Source organism: Lathyrus oleraceus, chromosome 6 (genome assembly GCF_024323335.1).
Source record: "Lathyrus oleraceus cultivar Zhongwan6 chromosome 6, CAAS_Psat_ZW6_1.0, whole genome shotgun sequence".
Taxonomy (NCBI): Eukaryota; Viridiplantae; Streptophyta; class Magnoliopsida; order Fabales; family Fabaceae; genus Lathyrus; species Lathyrus oleraceus.
This window is the reverse complement of record NC_066584.1, coordinates 501,607,217-501,631,104: the sequence shown is the minus strand read 5'-3', so window position 1 is coordinate 501,631,104 and position 23,888 is coordinate 501,607,217. Positions and strand designations below refer to the sequence as shown.

Below are 23,888 nucleotides of genomic sequence, written 5' to 3'. Positions count from 1 at the left end.
TCTGTTGTAGCTCCATTATTTAGTGTACAACACATTAACCCCCAAATAGTATACTAATATAAAACATAAATTAAACAACTAAGTTCATTAAATTTAATTAAAGTACAAGCATTTAGATCATAAATCAATCTTTATAGGGTACCCAAAAAACATAAGATGAAACAAAATAAAATAAAATAATAGTGTATGGTATAACAAATGGGAACTAGAGATGTTACATCTTGCATGGTATTTGTAATGTCCGAAAATTAAAATTTGAACGGTGTCTTTGGATAGTAATTTCCGACGCACACGGACACAAAAAACACACCAGAACCCAACCCTAATCCTAAAGCTAATAAAATCCCAAAACATACAAACAACTCTATAAGGAAATAATGCAATGGAGATAAAGGAACGTGTCTTACTAAAAATGAAAAGAACATATCCTAATAACCAGAAGTAATGCGAGACATTGAAGAGTTTAATGTCACTGACTATTGGTCAAATGTCGCTAGAGAATGTGAGGAATGTTAGAAATTGATTAACAAAGTAAAAATGAATTAATGAGTGTTGAAATTGAAAGAATTTGGAGTAATGGTTCCAGTGTTCACAAAAATGGGGGCTTATAAGGGCTTGTTGTGACTTTTCAAATGTTGTTGAATGAGGGAAAGAATGTTGTTTTATGATATATTAAGCCAGTATCTAATTTGTCAAGGGGAGTTACAATTCTCTATGCGAGTATACTTTGTTTATAGAAGAATTGTTTTATCCAAATATAGCGAGTATACTCCCGCGAGAGTATACTTTGTTTATGGAAAATCTTGATTTAAAAGAATTGTTTAAAGTTATCATACCTCTTGAGACAATAAGTCATTAAATGATAGTTATACTTTGATACCACTTGTTAACCAAATGACTTCAAACACAAAGGGGTGAATCGTGTTATAAAAAATATTTTTAAAAACTTTTAATATTCTTTTTCTTGCACGTATATCGAACATCATGGTCACAAATTTTACTAGTTTAGTAGGTATGGTTGTCAATTACCCAATAAAACATATGAACGACAACAATAGTTTCAAATTTTATAAATTCAACCATTCACTTTATCCTAGATGTCATGTTGAAATTATCATACACAACCTTTGTTCATTTATTGATTGGGATGATATGACTAACATGGTACAAGGTACATCAGGAAGTTGATGTCCGACTAATATCCAAATATTAATATATATACCCATTCATTTAGTCACTTGCTGATTGAGTATGTATGCACAACATTGTACCAGGGGCTTCAGAATGTTAATGTCCGTACATGAGCAATTTCGAAACAATTAAAGTGTAATAATCATACTAAAATGTTTCTCACTAAAAAATTCCCACATTAATATTGAACCCATGAACTCTAGATAAATGAATAAACAACTCACCAATATTACTAGCAGATTAGATAATAAGAGGTCAACATCTTGAATTTATTATTATTAAATTAAATTTCGTAAAGCCAAAGTTCCACATTAATAATAACTTTTATATGGTCAAATAATATATTAATAAAGAAGGGTAAAAGACCCTATATGAGTACACAAAAAGACCACGAGTACAAGGAGTACCAGACCAACAATCACCAATAGATAAGCAACCAAAGAAACAAAAAAAAAGCGAAACAAAAAAATGAACTACACTACAGGAGCAAGAACAAATGTAAAAAAAACAAGCCAAATAAGAGTAAACCTAATAGCTAAACACCCAGCAAACTAGCAATCGACACTGACCAAGCTAGAGCCCCGACACCACCCTCAAACCAAAAACCAAGACCACAAGGAATCCCCAAGAAGTCACTAGACACCAAGGGCCAGGTCAACACTCTCAAGTTGTTATTGGTTCAAACACAAAATAGGGTTATGAAACCAATCAACGAGGAAAGAGATAATTCAACAGAAATCTGTTAATAAACTAACTTTAGGCCAAAAAAAATACTTTTATCCTCTAACTCTTTCACATTTGTTGACAAATTACTAGACAATTTATCATTATAAACTTATCCTTAAACTTAAGTCTAGACCATAAAGAGAGGGAAAACTCAAAAACTGATATAATATTCTTAGGAAGAGGCAATTGAACCCATAACCACCTAAAATCCTATAATATAGACTAAAAATCAAACTGCACAAGACAAACAATGAGATGAAGTCTCAACCCTATCCCCAAAAAGAGCACACATGGTCCCTTATAGATCAATGATAACTTTCAGCTTGAATACGTTTTCCTTTTATAGAAGCTTAACACACAAAAACTACCAAGAAAAAACCACCACATTAGCATGAGTCTAACTCTTCTAAATTAATGGACGAGCTAGGAAGAAATTTCCCACATGCCTCTCAGAAGTGGGGTGAAAATCTACTTGAAGTTGATAGGCCGACACCATAGAAAAATAGTCATTTCTAACATGTCTCCAAACCCACCCGTCCATCTTCGCATAAGCTGAACCTTTTGGAGAGTAGAGAAGAACTCTCCAACTAGAGGTTCTTCATTCACGAAGAATGCTCTACGCCAATGAAGAACCCAACTCACCCCTTGATCACAACTTCCAACCTCTCCTATAATACCTTCAGAAACTTGAAAAATAAAGAAAAGTCTTTGAAATCTAATCTCTAAAGGAACCGTACCAAACCAAAAGTCTCTCTAAAAAATAAGTTGAAAGACCCGCTCCAACTTTCTTAATCAACTCCAACTTAAGCAAATAGTCAATTAATAAATATGCAACAAAAAAATGCATGAAAAAAAGAGACAATTTTTTTGGGGTTATATAACCTAATGACTGAAATTTATCTTTTAAAGATACAAAAATAAGATGTCACGAGTTCAAACTCGCCCCCTGCATTCGATGTCCTTACACATCTACCAACTACCATAACCCAATGACTGAAATTCACCTTTTAAAGATACACAAATAAGATGTCGTGAGTTCAAACTCGTGCCCCTACACTCGATGTCCTTACACACCTACTGACTACTAACAAAAGCTACCATTAATAAGGTTCTGTTTGGTAAAACTAACGGATAACTGATAGTTGGTAACTGATGACTGATAGCTGGTAGCTGATGTCTGATAGCTTATAGCTGATAAATTAATTAGAGTGTTTGATAAATTAGCTGTTACATTAGTTGATACATACAAACTAACATAAAACGATATTCTTAATTAAAAATGGATGGTTCATTATCTTATTAAAATAATTTTTATTCAAAAAAATAAATATAAACATGAAAATGGTTTTAATATATATGAAAAATTAAAGATAACATCAAAGTATATTAAATTTGTATACGAATCTTATAATGAAATTTAACGAGATATACAAATTAATAACATTGTAATTTTGAATTTAGTTAGATTAATCAATAATAATAATAATAATGAATTTATTATTTAATATTCTACCATAAAACTGCAATCATATTCATAATTTTTTCATCTAGGTTGATCTTATTGATTCTCATCTGACATTTTCACATTATCAATACTATTTTAAAATTTATTATATAACTTATATATTAAGTAAAGACATTAAACATTATTTCATTTTTCATATATATAATTTTTTTTATTAATGTGGACTAAAAACTGAAAACTAAAAATTGAAAAGGTGATTTTAACTCATAGTCTCGGACACTCTTTAAGCCAAAATCAAATATTTCCATATTGATGCATTGAATACACATGTTTCATGTTTTTAAGAAAACTTACTTTTTCTTTTTTTTAAGCTTGTAAGTTAGCATTCCCCAAATCAAAAGCTCATTTTTCTTAGCAAACCGACTCTAGTAAATGGGTTAAAGTCATAAAGCCGTACCAGTTCATAATAACACGAGAATTCGTTCCGCGCCCGTAACAGATTTGCCAAGAATCTCGATTCTTCTAATTCACACTCTTCTTCATTCCCACTTCCATTTTCATTCACATTCTTTTCATGCATCAACAATAACATGACCGCACCGACACTCTCTCACGCGCCGCTACATAATTTTCACAACGAAGAGCTTCACCACCGGTGACTCCACCGACGACATGTTTCGGGACTCCAAAGTCTCTCATCTCCGCTGTGCCCTCGTTACGGCGCTCTTATTCGCCACCGTTTCTCTCTCTTGCTTAATTCTTCTCAGAGACGTTGATTCCTACCGATTCTTCTCTGGATTCTCTTCCTCTTATCATCTCGCTCGTTTTTCTAGCTTTTTTCCGCTGGTGTCGAATGATCTCGCTGTGGTAAGTTCCGTTTCCTCTCTACTTATGCATAGCATCTTTTTTTGGTAAATCGAGTTATAGCATTTTGTGCATCGTGTTGTTTTCGTTTGCTTGTTGCATTATCTTATCGATTGACAATCAATTTGAAGCTTAATTTTCTCTCGTGTATGAATTTGATTATAATGTAGTTGTTGTGCTACCTCAAACGCGCGTGTTCAACTTTTGGTATTCTCACTGTGTTATTTTATTGATTGTGAAGTGCAATTTAAGCTCTAATTTCTTATGAGAACTTGAATATTCTGTTAGAAATGGTCTTTTGAAAAGTGTGTTTTATGCTCATCGACATCTATGAACAAAGGCTTAGGTGTGTCTAAGTTCAACACGAGACCGACACAAGTGATTAAGTTCAATTTATTCATTTTTTCCTTCAAATTAGTACAGGTGTCGCGTGTCAGCGAGTCTGATGTCCTTGTGTGCGCTTATAGGTTTTATGCTAAAATTCTAGAGACGGTATAGATTTGTAAAATCTTTAGTATTATAGTACTAATTTTGGACCAAAATTTGGTTATTTAGTGGCTATTTGGTAATGAGGGGGGTTTGTAAAATTCACATTAATTTGTAGATTTTGTTCAACTCCTCTTGATACTAAACATGCACTAGCCTTCTGCAGTTGATATCTCCTTAAATTCCATGAGATTGGGTGGAACTGAGGTAGTAAGATTTGATAAAATTGAAGTTTCAGTTAGATCTTTCCCAAGCATTAACCAAGAAAGATTGACGATGTGATGATGAGCTATTTATGATTATTGTTAACTTACACAATGGACAGGGAGAAACATTTACACTAACTGTCTGTGATTTCTTCACTGTTGATATGAATTGTGGGTCAGTATTACAAAATATGAATAGACTGTGTTCTCTACTAGAAGTGATGGTCAGCATTGCAAAATATGAATAGACTGTTCTCTGTTCGAAGTGATGGTTTTTTCATAGTTATAATTCATTATTTTATTTAATTTCATAATAAGCATCAGCATGACCATAACCTGCATGAAAGTTTTATTACCATTTTACCAGGAGAGTATCTTGATGCTGATCTGCTGCCCCGATGGAGGGATTACTTATTTTACTGTCGTGGTTAATCTGTGCATTTGTCCATGAAAAAGGTAAATTTAATCGACTCTTCTGCAGACTAGCAACGAATCTCCACTTGAAAAAATCTTGAATGACGCCGCTATGGAAGACAAAACTGTTATCTTGACCACTTTAAATGAAGCATGGGCAGCTCCAAATTCTGTCATTGATCTTTTCCTTCAGAGCTTCAGAATAGGAGATCATACTCGTAGGCTTTTAAACCATTTGGTAATCGTTGCATTGGATCAAAAGGCATTTGCGCGTTGTCAGGTTATACATACCCATTGCTTTTCTCTTGCTAGTAAAGAAGCTGATTTTCATGAAGAAGCATACTTTATGACTCCTAGCTACTTGATGATGATGTGGAGAAGGATTGATTTCTTGCGTTCTGTTCTTGAGATGGGATACAATTTTGTGTTCACGGTATTTTTTTCATCGTTAATCTCTTCAAGTTCACTAGAACATAGTTATGTAAGCCTTAAGTTTGTTTTTTCTTTCATCTGCCATGAGCAAAATTCTCTTAAGTTCAATGTTTATTGTTATTGTGATGGATTTTTGTAGATAATCGTGCTTAATGAAGAGATATTTGTCTGTTAAATGAATGAGTGAATGAGTTGCGTATGTTGAGTCAATTTTGTATCCTATATGATATTCTTTTTCAGCATTTTACATGTAAAGAATATACTGATTACAGCAATATAAGTCCATATTGTTGATTTTATTTTTTTAGCCAAGCTATGGAGCATGATACATTTTTTTAGAAATTTGATAAATAAATGTAAAATTTGATATTGGAGGCTGTGAATAAAGTGGAAGCTCCTTTTTCCCTATCTTGGGAATTATCATTCCTTAGTTATCATTGATAATTAAACAAACCATTCTTTCCTCTCCATCTTCTACTTTTTTTTCTTTTCTCATTTCCAGGCATTACAGTGTAGACACAGTAAAATTGAAGGTATGATGAACCCAAAGATTTTTCATAAACTCTGACTTGCGAATTGTTGTTGAACTGTTGTAGCAATAATAGCTAACTTTAGCATTTGTCGTTAAATTCACCAAAATAATAACTAGTTATTATTGCTGCTAAGTTTATGGCTATGATTTTATTGTTGCTGTTATTATTATATCTTCCTACAATTGATGTTATTAGAGTCTATATAAGAAGCTCTTCACATTTCTAAGCTCTCTTGTTGAAGCTTACTATGGTGTTCCTATTCCAGGATGCTGATGTTATGTGGTTTAGGGACCCATTTCCGCAGTTTTACGTTGATGCAGATTTCCAGATAGCGTGTGATCATTTCACAGGTAGCTCTGATGATGTAGAGAACAGACCCAATGGAGGATTCAGCTTTGTAAAGTCCAATAATAGATCAATAGAGTTTTACAAATTCTGGTACTCTTCTCGAGAAACTTATCCCGGATACCATGATCAAGATGTCCTTAACTTCATCAAGGTTCACCCTTTCATTGCTGATATTGGACTGAAGATGAGATTTTTGGATACAACTAATTTTGGTGGGCTTTGTGAGCCCAGTAAGGATCTAAACCAGGTTTGTACGATGCATGCAAATTGTTGCTTTGGTATGGATAGCAAGCTTCACGACCTTCAGATTATGCTTCAGGATTGGAAACATTATTTATCGTTGCCTCCAAGTTTGAAAAAACTGTCAGTTGTTTCCTGGAGGGTTCCTCAAAAATGCAGGTCGGCAATATACTTGAGCCTTTCTATTCATAATCTTACCTTGTTTTTTATTTACCATTCTGAAAATACTCTTTATTATTGTTCATTGCTTTAATGTTTTCTTTCTGGGGTGCAATTTCTCCTCAGCCTTGATGCTCTCAGGAACCATGGTTCACCAGAGGAAAATGATTTAATGTAGAAGTTCAACGGTACTCTAGGATGAAAAGGTTCGATATAAGGAAAATGATCAACATTAATGTTTTGTTGCATGTGTCACATTTAAATGTGGAAGTTCAACAGCACTCTGGGATGAAAAGGTTCGATATAAGATTGAATTAGGAAATTGATTTTTATAAACCAGGGTCTCTAGGAAGAAACACTTTGGCAATGTGAAAGATGTAGCATGCTGTTCAATTAATTGATTTTAAGTGTTTCCTAAATTAAGTCGTCTGTGCTTTGCACAATTCTGTGCAGCATTTTGTTGTATATTATTTAACTATACACTATTCTGTGATTAAATTGGTGATTTGCTTCTAACTTGATGATCTAGCACTATTCTGTGATTTGCTTCTAAATTGATGATCTAGCAAAAGTAACTTAAGTCAGAATATCAAAGGGAAAACAAAGCTCTTCTTAAGGAAGAGTGAAAAATCATTATAAGAGTTTTGATAGCGTAAAAGGACTTTCCAATATACAGAAAAACAGAGGGGTTGTGTAAGATGGATTTGGGGTGTAGTGAGAAGATATTTTTTTAGTTTATTTTTAATGTTAATATGGTCCAATTATTGTTAACTTGACGAAGAACTCATTTAGGTAGAGAAATGAACCATAAACTGTTTTTTTATTATAATGCTCTTTAGTAAAACCAAATAGAATGGAAGATTCATGTGAAGAAGAATCCACGTGTTGAATTCTCATTAGAGACAACATTGGCCTGAGAATTTTGTTGATTTTTTCCTTTAGGTTTGTAATTTGTACGAAATCATGCTTGAGAAAACATGTATAAACTAAATGATGGTACACATTTTTTAAAAATTGCCTTGTGAGTTATTCTTTCCTTGCTAAAATGAAATAACTTTTAAAGTAGTGGTTGATTTAAATAGCTGAGTATCGGAAGATGCAATAATTGATCCAGTTAATTCATATTGTATGATAAATTTTTATTATCATCAATATCTCGTAATGGATTGGATTCATCATCATGATTTGTGATTTGTAATGAGTAATGTTCATTCAAACCTTTTAGAAACCTAATGACACAATCTAGATCTTAATTAATTAATAAGTCCAGATGAACATTGGAAAGAACATTTACAAAGAGGAATTGGTCTATAATCATCTAGTTAATCCCACAACACTTTCAACCTTGTAAGTAATTAGAAACATAAGAGTGTCTTAAATGTTGAAAATGCCACCACAACTGCAATATTGATCGAGAGAACAAATTTTGCAATTGATGCATATATTTTTAACTTGTGTCGCAACAGATCCAAGGCCTCTCCAATGGATTAGAAATTGAAGGTTTGGAAAGTAATCCATCAATGAAGTTTTATTTATTCTTAAATATCAATGCAATGTACATTGATATAAACTAAGTATGATAGTTCTTATCTAAAAATCAATGTGGTTTTGATCTTCCATTGTTATGAGAGAAATGAGAAACAAATTGTAAGAGAATCAGTGCAATGTACACTGATATAAATTAGGTATGATAGTTCTTATCTAAAGGAGTAATTAGAATCAAAATTGGACGCTCGTTTGAATGTAAATAATAAAAATTTGCAGAATTTGTAGAAAAATCAACATAGTTCTTATCTTCCATTGTTATGAGAGAAAAGAGAAACAAATATTAAGAAAGTTAAGTGAATAAGAAAGTAGAGATTCACAAAGAAGATAGTGAAGGCCAATTTTATAAAGGGTGAATTAGATGCAGAGATGCATTCTAGAATAAGCTCCGAAACAAATATTAAGAGAGTTAAGTGAATAAGAAAGTAGAGATTCACAAAGAAGATAGTGGAGGCCAATTTTATAAAGGGTGAATTACACTATCGATTCATCACCATCACCCGTTTGTATTACTTTATAGATTTTTAAAATAAAAATCAAACTTGTTTCAACATCCAACGTCTGAGATTAACTGATGGTGTAAAATCTTTTTACACTGTCAGTGTATTTCAATTAAATCCATTTAAAAATTATATTCTCTTATAAAATAACTATCTTATTTTTAAAAAACTAAAACAATTGATTTATCTAATACAAATTTCAATAATTTTTATTTTTAATCCTATTATTCTTTATAGTATTATTTACCTTTAATCTTCTATATGTATTACTATTTCATCTTAAATTTACAATTATTCTTAAATCTTTTTTCAACTTATTTTTATGACAAACTACAAACAAATACACGTCTTAACCATATCCCACCCAAAAACATTCTCCGCAACAAGAGTTTTGTTATTAGTTAAAAAAAACTTTATCCTTCCATTAAAATATGAAAGTTCATAAAAAAAAAAGTTTTCATGGTTATCAAAATACACTACCGAAAAGACTTTACCAAGTGTATCTTAACATATAGAAAAATGTATTGAGAAACTCCTTAAGAAGAGAATGATGAGGATTTTCTTAGCATTGTGCCGGCATGTGTCAAATAACCCAACTGTGTGACTGTGATGACTAAAAAGGAAACGAAATTACTTTAAAAAATAGCTTGTCATGATACAAATTCAGTAATTCACCTGTGAGTTATTATGACACAGCAAACTGCCAGCTATATAATACAAAGCCATTAGGATTGGTCCAGAGTGAGAGATTTAGGTAGTATACATGAAGTTGTAGCTTCAAACTTCATTGCTTGCATTCAATGTACATAAAAAGAGGAATATGAAAAAACAAATAATAAAAAGATGAAACAAGACTGTAAGATTCACAATAGTAATGACAAATTTTGGCACCACATATCTCCAGCTCACTCAGTCATCTGTCTAAAGGCTTGCTGTCTACAAGAACTCCGTGTTCCCAAATTTCAATGTACCTGTGCATATCACAGTTACACAGAAGTCAATATGACAGTTACACAGAAAAGTCAATTTGATTACTGAATTGGTAACAACGACATTCTTCAGCGATTTTACAACATATGTCCGGCAATTTACCAAAAAATAATGGTTAACATTCAATAGATCCAAGTTCTCATTTTCATTCACGTGAAGTGCATATACTTCTATTGCAATGTTTCAAAAAATTGAAAGATTAACATTTTGACATTTCAAATTGGTAATGAGAGACGCTGAACATGTCAAGAATCAATAATCAAGCCTTATCCCACTAAATAAAATCGGTTACATGGATCAAATTTTATCCTAATGTTCTTTCCAAGATCATGTTCCTATTCAATTAGTTAATCTCGAAATTTTTCTTAATAGTTTCTTTATAATTTTTCTAGGTGTTCCTCTACCTCTGAGTTTTTGACTCCTCTCCATTTGATCTTGTTAGGTACTTGGTTTGAGCCTTAAGCCCAACAAATATGTCAAATAGGTGAATGAATTATGTTGAAGATTAGTACACATCAAATCATAATCAGTTGATTCTGATTTGTCAAGCTATTACAAAATAGTGGTGTAAATAAAGTTATTATCTATTATTGTTATTTCTTTATTTAGGTAATTACTATTTCCTTATTTAGATAGGAGCCATTATAGGAAATTATTTCTCTATTTATTAACAAATTAGGGTACAACTTTCAACCTAGTGTATTATATTTATACCTCACATGTAAGAGTTCTAAACATAATGAAATATACAACATATTTCTACATGATATCAGAGCACAAGATCTGAACCATTTCTAAACCTTGAGCACCACCCATGGCAGATACTAAAGTAGAAAATTCAACCAACAGTTTGGCTGAAGGACATGCTCTTGCTATCACCGGTCACAAATTGAATGGCCAGAATTACAATCAATGGGTGCGCTCAATCAAAATCTACCTTCAAGGAAAATGGAAGGAATGTTATATCACAAAAGACTCCAAGTGTCCAAAAAAGGAGGATTCCAACCTCAGAAATGGCATGGCTGCTAAACACCACGACAAATGAAATTGGAGAAAATTTCATGTACTATGACACTCCCAAAGATATGTGGGATGCCGTAAAGGAAACCTACTCTAATGTCAACAATACATCTGCAATTTTTGAAATCAAGAGCATACTCTATGATTTACGTCAAGATGACTGCTCCGTCACAGAGTATTTTAATACTCTCAATCGTCACTGGCAGCAACTGGATGTATATAATGAAAATGAATGGAGTTGCACAGAGGATAAAAAGAAGTACAAAGAATTGGTGGAGAAAGATAGAGTCTACAAATTTCTATTAGGTTTGAACACAAAACTTGATGAAGTTCGTGGGAGAATCCTTGGAACCAAACCTCTTCCAAAAATTCGAGAAGCTTTCTCAAAAATATGAAGAGAGGAGAGTAGGAGAAAAGTGATGCTTGGAAAATCCAGGGCAACCCCATCTATAGAGGGATCCGTAATGGCAGCAAGGGGAGATCAGCGTTCTTTAAAAGAAAATCCGGCCTTGGTGTGACCACTGCAAGAAACCGGGTCATACCAAGGACACATGCTGGATCATTTATGGAAAGCCATCGGAGCTAAAATGGACCAAAAACCGGGACAGCAGAGGGAACACAGCTGAGGTAAATTCTCACTCATCACCATTCAGCAAGGAGCAAATGGAAGCCTTACAAAAAATTCTTCAACAAACAATTGGTACAGCTACTGTGGCACAAAAAGGTAATTTTTTGCATGCTCTAAACATTAGCAAGGGAAAACAAAATTCATGGATTATTGACTCAGGAGCATCTGATCATAAGATTGGTGATCAAATTAAAGTTGAGGTCCTTCAACAATGCTTCTTGTTCCTCTCAAAATGTCAATGTCATATCTAACAGAACGAAGACTTAAAGGATGGTTAGTATAAGTTGTTTGGTGAAGAAATATAATCAGCATACTGAAAAATAAAATTCATGTAAATAACTCAATTAATTAAACTAACTGTGTTGATACCTCGTTCCATTTGCATTCACACAAAGAAACTGGCCATGCCGCCATCCGTCTTTGAAATTGCCAAAGAAGGCATCACCAGACTTTGTGTAAAACCGCCCCTCTCCATTTGCCTTTCCCTTCCAGAAGTTTGCAAACCACCGATCACCAGTGTGAAAATAAAACCAACCCTACATAATTAATAAGCATCAGTTACTTTATTCTAGGGTTTTACCAAAGTAATAGCCCGCATTATAATACATGACACACTTCAAAACTTATATATAAATAAAATTAAAATAAAAGCAATCACTTTACAACGGTTGTCTAAAATTGCTAAAATTAGTGTACAAGATCAACACAGCAATTGCCAACAATTGGATGTGTGTTAACCAAAATTTATTTCTTGAAGTTGTATGATGGCATTCATATTAATATTACTAAAATCTTCACTGGTGGATATACAGATATTCGGTTTCATCCGCACATAAATTAGAAATTTTGGCAAAGCAAACCCCCGTACAATAACAGCTGATAGATGACTTGCATATCTCAGTAGTTTGAGTATAGATACAATCGTACAACATATCAACAGTAAAATGATTTTAAAGTTTACTCATTGTTCATGTTGAGCTTTGACTGTATCACAAGAGTTAATTTTAAAAGAGTACAAACCTTGCCGTGCATGGCGTCATCCCTCCACGATCCTTGAAACATGTCTCCGTTCTTGAAATAGAATGTTCCTGGACCTGACCTCTTGCCAGTGTGCCATAAACCGTCATAGATATTTCCATCTTGAAGAACAAGACGCCCCTGGTTGTAGATTTTCATTTAACACATTTATTCTCTTCAGCTTGTTGGCCAAAACAAGGAAAAAAAAGAAAGAAAAGAAAAGAAATTCCTGAGTCTAGCTGGAACAAGCTCTGCTTGCTATTACATATTTGCAAGGATTTACCTTCCCTTCAGGAATACCACCTTGGCATCGTCCCTTGTATCTTCCTCCCCTATATTGTATTTCCACAACACGACTCCACTTTATTGACATATCGCGTTCTGCCTCCTGTTAATATAAAGTCAATCCTAAAAAATCTTTACCACTTGGGGTTGAAATATATTTTCAAATTTACAACACAAATGAAAGTTTAAATAAAACAAAGTAATGCTAGTTGCAAAGCTCAATCTGCTACTTTATCATTAAACTAACAATCTTAATGGAACTGTACACACTTTATTTATTCCTCAAAGTATAACCACAAAGAAATGTGTCCTTAACATTGTCAGCTGTAGAATCTGACAACACTTTTTCTCACAAATATCATTAATATTACTGTTAGAACATTGCTAATGTTCTCTCTTTCAATAATATATGCTTGGGCAATCATAAAAATTCCAGTAACTTTTACCAGCATAGATGCAGCACGAACAGACAGAACACCATGCTTCTTTGGCTTATTACTATTAGCACGTTTTGCCTTCAAAAGTGAAGATGTAAATTCCATCATTGCTTCCACACCTGCATCTGGCTCGTGCTTTTTTGACATAAATGAGATTTCTAAACTGTCTTTCAACTCTTCTAAAGGCCTCACACCAACAGGAAGGTGGAATATGCTTAGGCTATCAACCACTGGTGTAACATCAGCTTCCGTTTCTTGGGCCCACTCTTTTGCCACTTCAAATCCAGGGCCCAGATTCCAGTTTCCAAGCTGTTCCCTCTGAAAAGCAAATTCGTCTATTGCAAGTTGATTAGAATTTGAACAATAAAACCCCAAACATAGAAATTATTCAACAATTGTCAAGTGCGTCAACACAGAAAATAGTTATCTATGTCTCAAGATTACCTTCTTCGTTAATGGAATCATAAAGGATAGGAGAATTGGCTATGTTGTCAAATGAATCTTCATTTTCTTCAGAATCCCTGCCATGTAATGTAAGGCAGGATAAATTTGTTTGTAAAGAGGAAAAGAATAAGAGAGAATCTGCATGTAAGATAATGTAAGTAAGATAGAGATAAAACCTTAAAACAAACAACTTTGAGCTGTTGTTGCTCACATCTGGCTCCAGCTCTGCAAACTGCTTGTCAAATCTGTCATCAACAGTACTGGGAATAACCATACTTTCCCCCTCATCACTGTTATAAGATCTCATCATTTCATGAGAAGATACTGCATCCTCTTTCCCAGGGACAATTTGTGGCATACTATGTCTTCCCCAAAAGCTAAATACAAGAGGAAAATGCCGGGCAAGTTTGGATAGTATACCACCATTCTGGGAAGGTGGTTGCACGGTTAAGCTGCCATAATCATATGAAGAGGGAAACAGGTCAGAAATTCTTGGAATGGAAGTATGGACCTCAAATACTTAACAAATAAAGAAAAACCTAGTGTCATTGGTTACAACTGATCTGATTCACACCATCAAAATTACACAGGCCACAATAATCAACAACCAAGTAGCAATGATCTAATGAATTATGTATTTGATCCATGTAATAGAGATTCGACAAAGTTTTACATTGGTTGTCGACTGCCTAACACAACCCTTTCCTTTTATCCGGACTTGGGACCGGCTATGCATAGAAAAGAAATGGTCTAATGAATGCCAAAAAGTATTAAGGTTAAGAAAATGATTAGTAGTTCAGATTCTATAACAGATGCACTTAGAAACTGAGTCAGCTTATCAACCAATAAGTCTTTTATGTCAATGCACGACTCTGTTTTAAGAAAGCATGCATATTATAGTTTGATAAACAATGTCTACTAATTATCCAATTTCCTATACTGAAAATTGAGTTGTTGTTTTTTTTTGTTTGAGGGGTGGGGGTCAACAAATTAGTTAATTTGTGAATTGAGTTATCAACCTAATGGTTCCAACTCTTGATTATTCTCCAAATATAGCCGAAATTTTATTTTTAAAGGATAGCCACCAACAGAATATTCTAAGAGTGTGTAATTTCCTTCTTTACAAAACCTGTTCACAGGCACTTAACAGACACTTGAAATTCTTTTGTTCATCCCATCTAGACCATAAAACAATCTTATGTTAAACCAATGACAAGATCCTAGTATATTGTCGATCACTTATTATTAGCAATTTCACTACCTTTAGTTCTGCAGGGTTTTCAGATACCGGGTTTACAAAATCTAGTATCTCCCGTGTTATTGAGAGCCAATGTCATCTATTCAAATTATACATCAATCTTCGACTTGAACCCCATTATTTTCTTCTCCAGTATGTGTATGAAGTTCTATCGAGATATAGCAAAGAAATAATTAAAAAAACAGACAATACCCCCCTTTCCCGTTGATGCAAATACGACACATGAAATCAAAAAGAAAGAAGAATCTCCATCAAGGCCCATGTACCACACGGGGATAAAACTTGAAGCATGTTTGATAATAAGGCATGCATAATATGTCAAAACTAGCATTTAACCAGCAAAAAGTTTCTAAACTTTAATATAGATGCAGAGAGAGACAGCAAAAAAGAAGACAAAATCCACCCATTTAATCTTTGAGTCACATGCTCCCATGCGCCTATACAGTAAATCTTTAGGATATTGCCGATACATATCAATACGCTGATATGGCGTGATAAGCAGTCGACACATGCCTGTGGAGTATCGGAGATCTGTTTCTTTTTTAATTAAAAACTGTGACACATCTACACGCCATTTGACTCATCGTAGACGTGTCGTACTTGCGTCTCCCATCCTGCATCTCTTGCTTAAGCCATATGCATCTGTTTTTTCACACTCAGAACATGCGTGGCTGTTTGATCTCACATGCATAACCGAATTTTATTTTCTAAAATAGTGGCGGCAGCAATAGTTAGCTGCTGAGGGGTTAATACTAGGGTTTTAGGAATTGGGACATGTAATTCACACTTGATTTTTGAGGCTTTTCTTTAATTCTTATTGGGATTCAATTTGAGTATTTAATTATAGAATGGCTCAATTTGAGTATGTGTCTTCTCTTTTGTTGCATTTTATTTAAAACATAGCATATAGTTTAATAATAATGATCTATTTCTAAAAAAGTATAATAACCTAAATCTAAATAATAAGCGCACTGTATCTATGTTTTTTGAGGATCAATGTAACATTGTATCCGATACTCATATTATATCTGTGCATCATTGGTCACATGTAGATAAATCATGCTAAGTGTCAATCCCAATACAACATCAACAGTAAGGGAGTTATTGCCATCAAATTCAGCAACAGAAAATAAGTTTACTAACAAGCATTCACAACTTCAAGTGAGATAGATGATTACACAAGTCTCCTTCTCTCTGCAAAAGAACAAGAATACTTACCCAAGTGTAAGGACAGTTGTGATTAGTAGGTTGGGCTCGACATCAGGCTCAAGTACTGTTGATATTATAATATCCCTCGTGTATTCTGTTGTTTGACGGAAAGTATGCAGAAAGACTGCTATATCACTATCATTGATGGGTTCAGAACACGCAATAATGCATATAACTGCACTATTTGGATCCTGAAAAAAATGGTAATTATAATTTTATACAGTCCAGAGTTATTAATCCCGGATAGCAGAGCGGAGCAGCCGACCGCAAAAATGCGATAGCGGGATAACTTTTTTGACTAATTATATATGAATAATCTACCTATATATTTAACATAGATTAAATAACGTTTTGGACTAATTATATGAATAATCTACATATATTAATCCCATAATCAATATATTTAAAAAGAAAGAAAAAAAAACAATGATATGAAAGAAAAATCAACCTGAAAACGAATAGAAAAACAATGAATATAGAAGACCAGGATAGAGAATAAAATAGAAAAGCAGTATACGGAAGTAGAGAAGAAGGAGAATAGAAGAATAGAGAGAAGCTTGAAGCAGATGAGGCGGAGGAGGAGTTAGGGCATAAGAAGCTGCGCGCGAAAAACACAAGAAGCAACAAACAAAAGAACCGCGATGGAGAAAGGTGAAAACACGAATGAGAGAGGAGAAAACACTAATGACTATAATAAATTTTCAAATTAATTTTTTTTTGAAGTGTTAAAAGGTCTTTTTCGCATTCCAAAAAGCCCTAAAAGCAGAAAATCACTCTGGGCCGGGAAGCGCTTCGCTCCCGCAACCCGCTATCCCAGCTTTCTTGGCCGCTATCTAAAACTGGGATGCGCGCCGCTCCTCCGTAGCGGAGGGTTGCCGCACCGGGAGAGAATCCCGGGATAGCACCTGGAGCGGCCGCTATTAATGATTGTGTTATACACTGGAAGAAAGGAATAAGAATCAGAAAATAAAAAACTAAACGCTTACGATTAAATATTTTTAGAAAATGAATCTAAAACAGGCAAAGGAAACCATTCTTTAAAAGGATCTACTAGCAATATGGTCATTTTGTGCGACAAAAAAATGCATGTGTATGATCCGCAAACAAAGAAAAAATAACTAATATGCTTGAATATTTAAGGAAGGTGATACCTTCAAAGAAGCACCCAAGAAGGGACTATCAAATATAGACTGCAAAATTGAAGTTTTGATATTATAAGCAGCCCCAAATCCAATTCTGGCTTCTTTATAGCATTCCAATATCTGTACATAGTAAGACAGGTTTTAGAAAAATAGAGTGCCTTGATAATCAAGATTGGTCCCGTTTCAAGTAAGATATAAACAGGGATATAAAGCAACATTTATGGGGAGAATGTCTGAACTGTTGATGAAAATCTTAGAAACTTACTTTAATAATTTCTGAATTGCAGGCTTCTTTCACGCTATTGTGCAATCTATCTATAAATTTTCTGTGCATTTCCTGTAAAACATTCCATCTATAAGTTTTTAACCATATGATACTTTTACACAAACAAATAGCAAGAGAAATACTTGAAAATGAAACTTAACTGATTTTAGAACTGATATGGCCTTAATAGCTAGCAAAACAGCATCATTTGCAGTCTTCATAGCCTCATCTAGAGTCAACAAGTCTTTTTTGAGAAGTGCATCAATGTCAATTTCTGTCTCATAAACAACAAAAGTGAGCAAAATTTCAGACGTTTTGTGGGCACTTTGGTTATCGTATTAAAAATAAATTATACTTCTCTTGCTTCTCCTATTCAACTTTAATCAGTTCAATTCACAGGAACTGTAAACAACTTCCAGCATCCACCTATAATCCCAATGGTATAAATCCATTCAGTTACCATACCTTTCCAATTATTGTCACCTTATGTGTGTTAACACTTGAGAAACTCTGAAGAATGCCTCATTTTTTGTATTGCAGGCTGTTTGGATGATAAATGTTTTGACAATTGTGTCAACTTTGAGTAGGTTTAGTAAATATGGATCTAAGTTCTTTTGAATGTGTGGCATGTTGGAAATAAAATTCAAAAATCTTTCTTAGAATATGTACAAAAAGTTGAGTTCTATCCGATAATTGGTCTTCAAATAATTCTTATACTTATGAGTTTAAGGTGATTTGCAAAGAAAATCTTGCAAGAGTATATATTTCAGAAAAGAAGATTTAGTTGTGTTAACGATTGCTGATTTGCCCGTTATTGAGGCATATGTCACAAGTTGGTCCAATGCCTTTGTTTGTTTGGTACATGATATGTGAAAACGAATCAGTTATAGAATCAATATTAGTCAATCTGATGTATGGTAAGTGTCAGTTGGGTTTGTTAGTGTCATGGACATGGGTCTGGACTTTGGAAAAAACCAATTAACCATGAAAAAGTTGTAAAAATATAGCACATTGCTCACCGATAAGTAAATTAGTATTCTCCTTAAGTTTCCCCATCAAAGCTTTTACCTGAGAATTCATAACACAAATAATTATATCATGTGGACAAAAATGCTTGAACTACAAAACATAACTGATTAAACGAGGAAACTAAAGCAACTATTAAGTGAAAAATATTAAGATGTTTAATAACTTCCAGTGCCATTTTTGTGAGAAATCATAATTGATGAGATGCCGAGCTCATTGAAATATTCATCATATTGCATGCAGCTTTGTTTGAATAACCATCATAAAGAATGCTTTGAGGGTGTGATTTCTGATGACATTATAGCAGTGAAGTATATTATACAAAGTGGCGTTAATACCTCATCTTTTCGTCTCAACCCTTCAAAGCTAAATGGCTTCAAAACTACAGCAACTGTGAGTCCATTTGTGGACCTTATAGTTTCAAAAATATCAACGGTGACGGTGTGGTCTGATCCATATCCTGCACTAGCCACCTAAAGAAAAAAAAATGGGGGATAACCAAAGGTCTATTTAGACTACTTTCACTAATCATGGCTGGAAAAATACATCTTAAGGCAACCAAACATCCTAATTCATGTCAGCCAGCTCTTTACCATATCTAATAATGGAAAAAGTCACGCCTTAGAATTTCAGTTATAAAATATATTTTCTATGGTGATGAATAACAAATTTAAGTAGTTCAGTTGACTTGTGAACTTTACAACATCAGTTTAAAAGGATAAAGCAAACTACGCTTGAGGTAACTTAATGTATGAAGATCACCAATATTGAAACAAAGATTTTACTATGAGAGTATTAAGGAAAGGAATGTACAAACAAGGACAATGGTCTTTGAGCATGACTTCATAAATACTGGAGCTTTGACAATTCCGGAGCAAGGTTCTGCAGAAATAACGTCAATTATCAGTATTTTTAACCAGAGTATGTGATATGTTTGGATATTTGAACTGAATTTCATTTATGAAACTAGGTGTTTACCCTGTTTTTCTTTACTAATTTTCTATTTTATTGAAAAGTTGTGACTTACATAATGAGTCTGTTTTCTGAATTGGGGTTTAACTTTCATTTTTGGTAGTGAAATGCAAAGCATAATGAAGAACAAGTGAAGAAGAATCAGAAATGAGAGGAAAACCTTCTTTAGTAGGCCTTTGTTGTAATTGCACATCTTGTGAATCTTTTACAATGACATTCCTGCAGGATATTGATAAATCAAGACAAATTCAAAATGAGGGAAACGAAAAAGCAATTCCAGAATAAATTAGATCTTTTTCTGCAACGGAAGAATAATTTATCAAACTACAACAAGAAGTTATTTATTGTACACTAAAAATGATGTACTATTTGATATCAGGCACAAAGAGACCGTCAACAATGCTAATCCAATCTTACTAATTGTTTCATAAATTAATTTCATGATCAGGAGAACTAAAGCTTTTCATGAAAATATATTTTAAGCCATTGGACAAAAACTGCACGAGTTGCAGTTATTTCAAAAATGGCAGCTGATTCAATTCCCCTGTTCGATCCAAGTGAAGAGTAAGGAAAAGCTTTATGTGACAAACGGCTCTCTCACAAAATAGTCACGACTCACGACATTATATCATTCGCAGAATGCCCATCATTTCCAGAATAATCAACATAGCCATTTCCCATTTCTTCTTAAAACCGGACCACTGTTATTCGTGATCAATTTCCGCTGTGATAAATAACAATGCTAGAAGGGAAATTTAAATTCCCAAAACTAGTAAAAGTAACTACAAACTTTTGGCCAACTTTTCATTACACAGAGCCAGCTAGAAATTAAAAGAAACCTAATCATCTACAAATAATTTGAACTAAGCATAAATATTCTCCACAATTTGGCACATAGCCGAATAAACCCTTTGTAGATAAGGTTTGTTGCTAGTTCAACCCTCTCTTACCATGCTATATATGTAGGGATTCTCTACCTTTGGATTTTCTACCTTTGGTAAGTTTCTCTCTATTTGAATCACCAATCTCTCTTCTAAATACTCTAAAATCATCATCAAATATGAAAGGTATAAAATCAATTTTCGCGCCAAGCCTAATAGAAAATCCTGAAGTAGCAAATATAATAGTGATAGAGATTTAGGTTTCGAGTTGCAAAACCAGAATCAATTACATCGCATCCACTGAATAGCCTGACACGCTCCAAAATCAAACGCAGTAACGCAACAGTATAATTTTCAATTCACCAAACTTGACAACAACAACAACAACAACACCGCATAAAAACGATTACAGGAAACTAAGCAATTACCAAAAGCGTAAAGAAGACAACTGAAATGGCGAATTCAAGCAGAAATCAAGAACCGCGTCCTTCCTACCGCCAATGGCAATCACTTCGACGAAATCGGATTTGGTTTCTCGGATATCGACTCCGCCGTAACCGTTCGACAGCGGAAGCTTCTCCGAACACATCCTGATCTGCGGTACAGGTTTTGAATTTCGACACCGAAAGCCATAATGGCAGTGACGAAGAGAAAGAGAGCATCGAGAGCGAAATTGATTCGAGGTAGAATGGAATAGGGAAGAATTAGAAACAAGTTTGAAGTTGGGGAATGCTGAAAGTTTCATTTAGGCTTCCATTAAGGCTAAGCTATCTTCTATTTCTTTCTTTTGCGGTGGTGATAGACAGTTTTGACTAATAATAAGGTGGATAGAAGTTTTTAACTATTGGGCATGTCAGTCTCTTCAAAAACCGTGAGAGTAAAGGTGGCAAATCCTCTCCCTCAATTTGTCTTGAACTTTGGTTTTGTAGTGTAAAAATATGATTTTAAATGAATTTATTATATGAAATTGATTTTTGTGAATTAAATGTAAAATGATTTTTATACAGGAATTTCATAGGGTAGGCGCGAGTTTGGGAAATTTTTATTCAAATACTCTATTTCTTTTTAAAATAATCAAGTTTTTAAAAAATTTGTCAAACTATCTCAATTTCACAAAAAAAAAAAAAATACTTAAGGCATAAGCGTCAGATCAATTGACGTATACCCTTAAATTTTAAGTGGAGGTGACAATTGGATTGGCTACAACACATGGTGCTACCAATCCAATTGGCGCCCATGTGTTATTTGGAAGAGGAAGCGCCAATTGGTTTGGCGCCTCAGTGTAAAGTGAATTTTTTTTTGTTATAAATAGATGTGTTGTGTGATTCATTTTTCCACATTTCATTTCGTCATATTGCAAACATGTTTGGTGTTCGTTGTTGCTATGGAAACGTGATTTATTCGAGAGACAAGCCTCCAATGTTGATGTTCTTCTGGAGCATCTGTAGTTTCGATCAACTAAAGAGGGAGTTGGTTCGTTGGTTAGATGGAAAAATACCAAAAGGGGAAAAATTAGAAGTATTGAGAGACTCGATGGTATATTTGGTTGGGTGCGAGTCAAAACTGATAAGGATGTTAGGGAAATGATGTTTGGACGAGATGACATCAATTTGATTATTGTAATCAGTTAGAAATGTTATGGTTTAAGTTTGCTTATGTTGTAGTGATGTTTGTTGTTAACCTTATTGTAACAAAAAGATAATGATATATAAAAATCCAAGGTTACAAAAAGATTATGATGCAGATGTTGCTCCTAGATTGAGATATTTGTTCTTATTGTGTTCTGGTTGACGACGTATACTACATAATCTTATCATTTTATCAGTCGTATCCATTTTTGTTCTAATACGCGTGCTGTTTGGCCGTCCTTTTTTCTTTCTTCGCATCTCATCGTTGTGTCAAACTATGTCACCTTTATATGGAGGTCAATATTCCTCTATTGGTAGCATTGAGAAGTTTTTGTTATACACATTCATGACGGTAATGGCCTTGTAAACATCAGAAAGATGATTGTAAGCGTCCTGGAGAGTATGTGTTGCATGTGTAAGTAAAACCATTTGGCGCTAGCATGCAAACACTATTATCCATGCATTCAAACTTTTGCATGTATTTGCATGTCACTCATTATAAATAGACATGCAACTCTCACATTTTTTCCTCACCAACAATCACTTCTTCCTCTACAACAACAACTATTTCATCTGCAACAACCAATGTTTCAAATATTTATTCCGACAAGATGTCTCTCCTCACTATGGGTGAATCGCACAGAGGCACAATTGTAAATATATCAACTTATGTAAGCGTTTAATTCTTGTATTATTTTTCTAGAATAATTTTTAATAATGATACTTAATTTGTTGTTTATATTTTATAAAGTAACGTATTTTATTATTTCTTTTGTAGGATATTTCTAGGTTTCGAACTCGGGTCCACGAATTTGGACACATGGACCCGATGATTCAACCGTATATCGAACTCGTTGGTTTTGGACATATAAGCAAAATAATGTCTTTGTCGGTGGATAATAAGTTTATTCATGCGTTATGTGAAAGATGGCGTCCCGAAACACACACATTCTGGTTTTCAACCAGTGAATGTACCGTGACGTTAGAAGATGTCTACATGTTATTGGGATTGCCTATAAAAGGTAAGGCGGTAAATGGTAAAACCAACTATGCGAATTCAATTTGCATGGACCTCTTGGATGCTGATTTATTAGATGATAACTCAAGAGGTCAAGGTATACTCCTTTCACGCCTTAAGGCATATTATAACAGCTTGCAGTTAGATGCCAATTCTACCGAAGAGGCTCGAATAATAAAAACTAGGTGTTACATTATGCTTTTAATTGATTCATTTTTATTTCCCGAAGGTAATGGTTCTAGTATGCATGTTATGTATTTACCTTTACTAAGACATGTAGATAGAATAGGAAGTTACAGTTGGGAGTCCGCTTGTTTGGCTTATCTTCATAGCTCTTTGTGTAAAAATGCACACAAAGACACATTTACATTTTATGGATGTGTTATTTTTCTCCAAGCATGGGGTTGGTCCATACTACCGTCCCTACCACCCGTCAACAATAACTCATTCACATTCCTGTATGGACAAAAGTAAGTTCTTAAAAATGGACTATACTTACTTACTTTATCGATTATTATCTCTAAATGATATTTTCACTTTTATGGTGCATATGGTCGGC

General features: G+C 33.9%; 2 protein-coding genes across 5 annotated transcripts; one reads left to right on the top strand and one right to left on the bottom strand.

Moving 5' to 3' along the window:
* The first annotated feature begins 3,769 nt into the window (after positions 1-3,769).
* LOC127097704 (uncharacterized protein At4g15970) lies at positions 3,770-7,580 on the top strand. The gene is made up of 4 exons (XM_051036197.1): positions 3,770-4,249; positions 5,420-5,785; positions 6,583-7,064; positions 7,191-7,580. Exons 1-4 carry the CDS (start codon positions 4,055-4,057, stop codon positions 7,240-7,242), a joined length of 1,095 nt encoding a protein of 364 aa, XP_050892154.1. The 5' UTR covers positions 3,770-4,054; the 3' UTR covers positions 7,243-7,580.
* A 2,143-nt stretch (positions 7,581-9,723) lies between these two features.
* Positions 9,724-21,591, bottom strand: LOC127097703 (protein ACCUMULATION AND REPLICATION OF CHLOROPLASTS 3, chloroplastic). Of its 4 annotated transcripts, none has more exons than XM_051036193.1 (16): positions 21,112-21,591; positions 19,963-20,021; positions 19,648-19,712; positions 19,169-19,303; positions 18,824-18,872; positions 17,966-18,078; positions 17,805-17,876; positions 17,549-17,659; positions 16,407-16,588; positions 14,107-14,382; positions 13,931-14,007; positions 13,496-13,821; positions 13,048-13,152; positions 12,768-12,905; positions 12,117-12,283; positions 9,724-10,080 (listed from the first exon to the last, which is right to left on the bottom strand). In XM_051036193.1, exons 1-16 carry the CDS (start codon positions 21,426-21,428, stop codon positions 10,023-10,025), a joined length of 2,250 nt encoding a protein of 749 aa, XP_050892150.1. In that variant the 5' UTR covers positions 21,429-21,591; the 3' UTR covers positions 9,724-10,022. The 4 variants fall into 4 exon arrangements, with proteins under 4 accessions (XP_050892150.1, XP_050892152.1, XP_050892151.1 ...); XM_051036195.1 differs by lacking the exon at positions 21,112-21,591 and adding an exon at positions 20,422-20,627; XM_051036194.1 differs by lacking the exon at positions 21,112-21,591 and adding an exon at positions 20,153-20,407.
* Between the last annotated feature and the right edge of the window lie 2,297 nt (positions 21,592-23,888).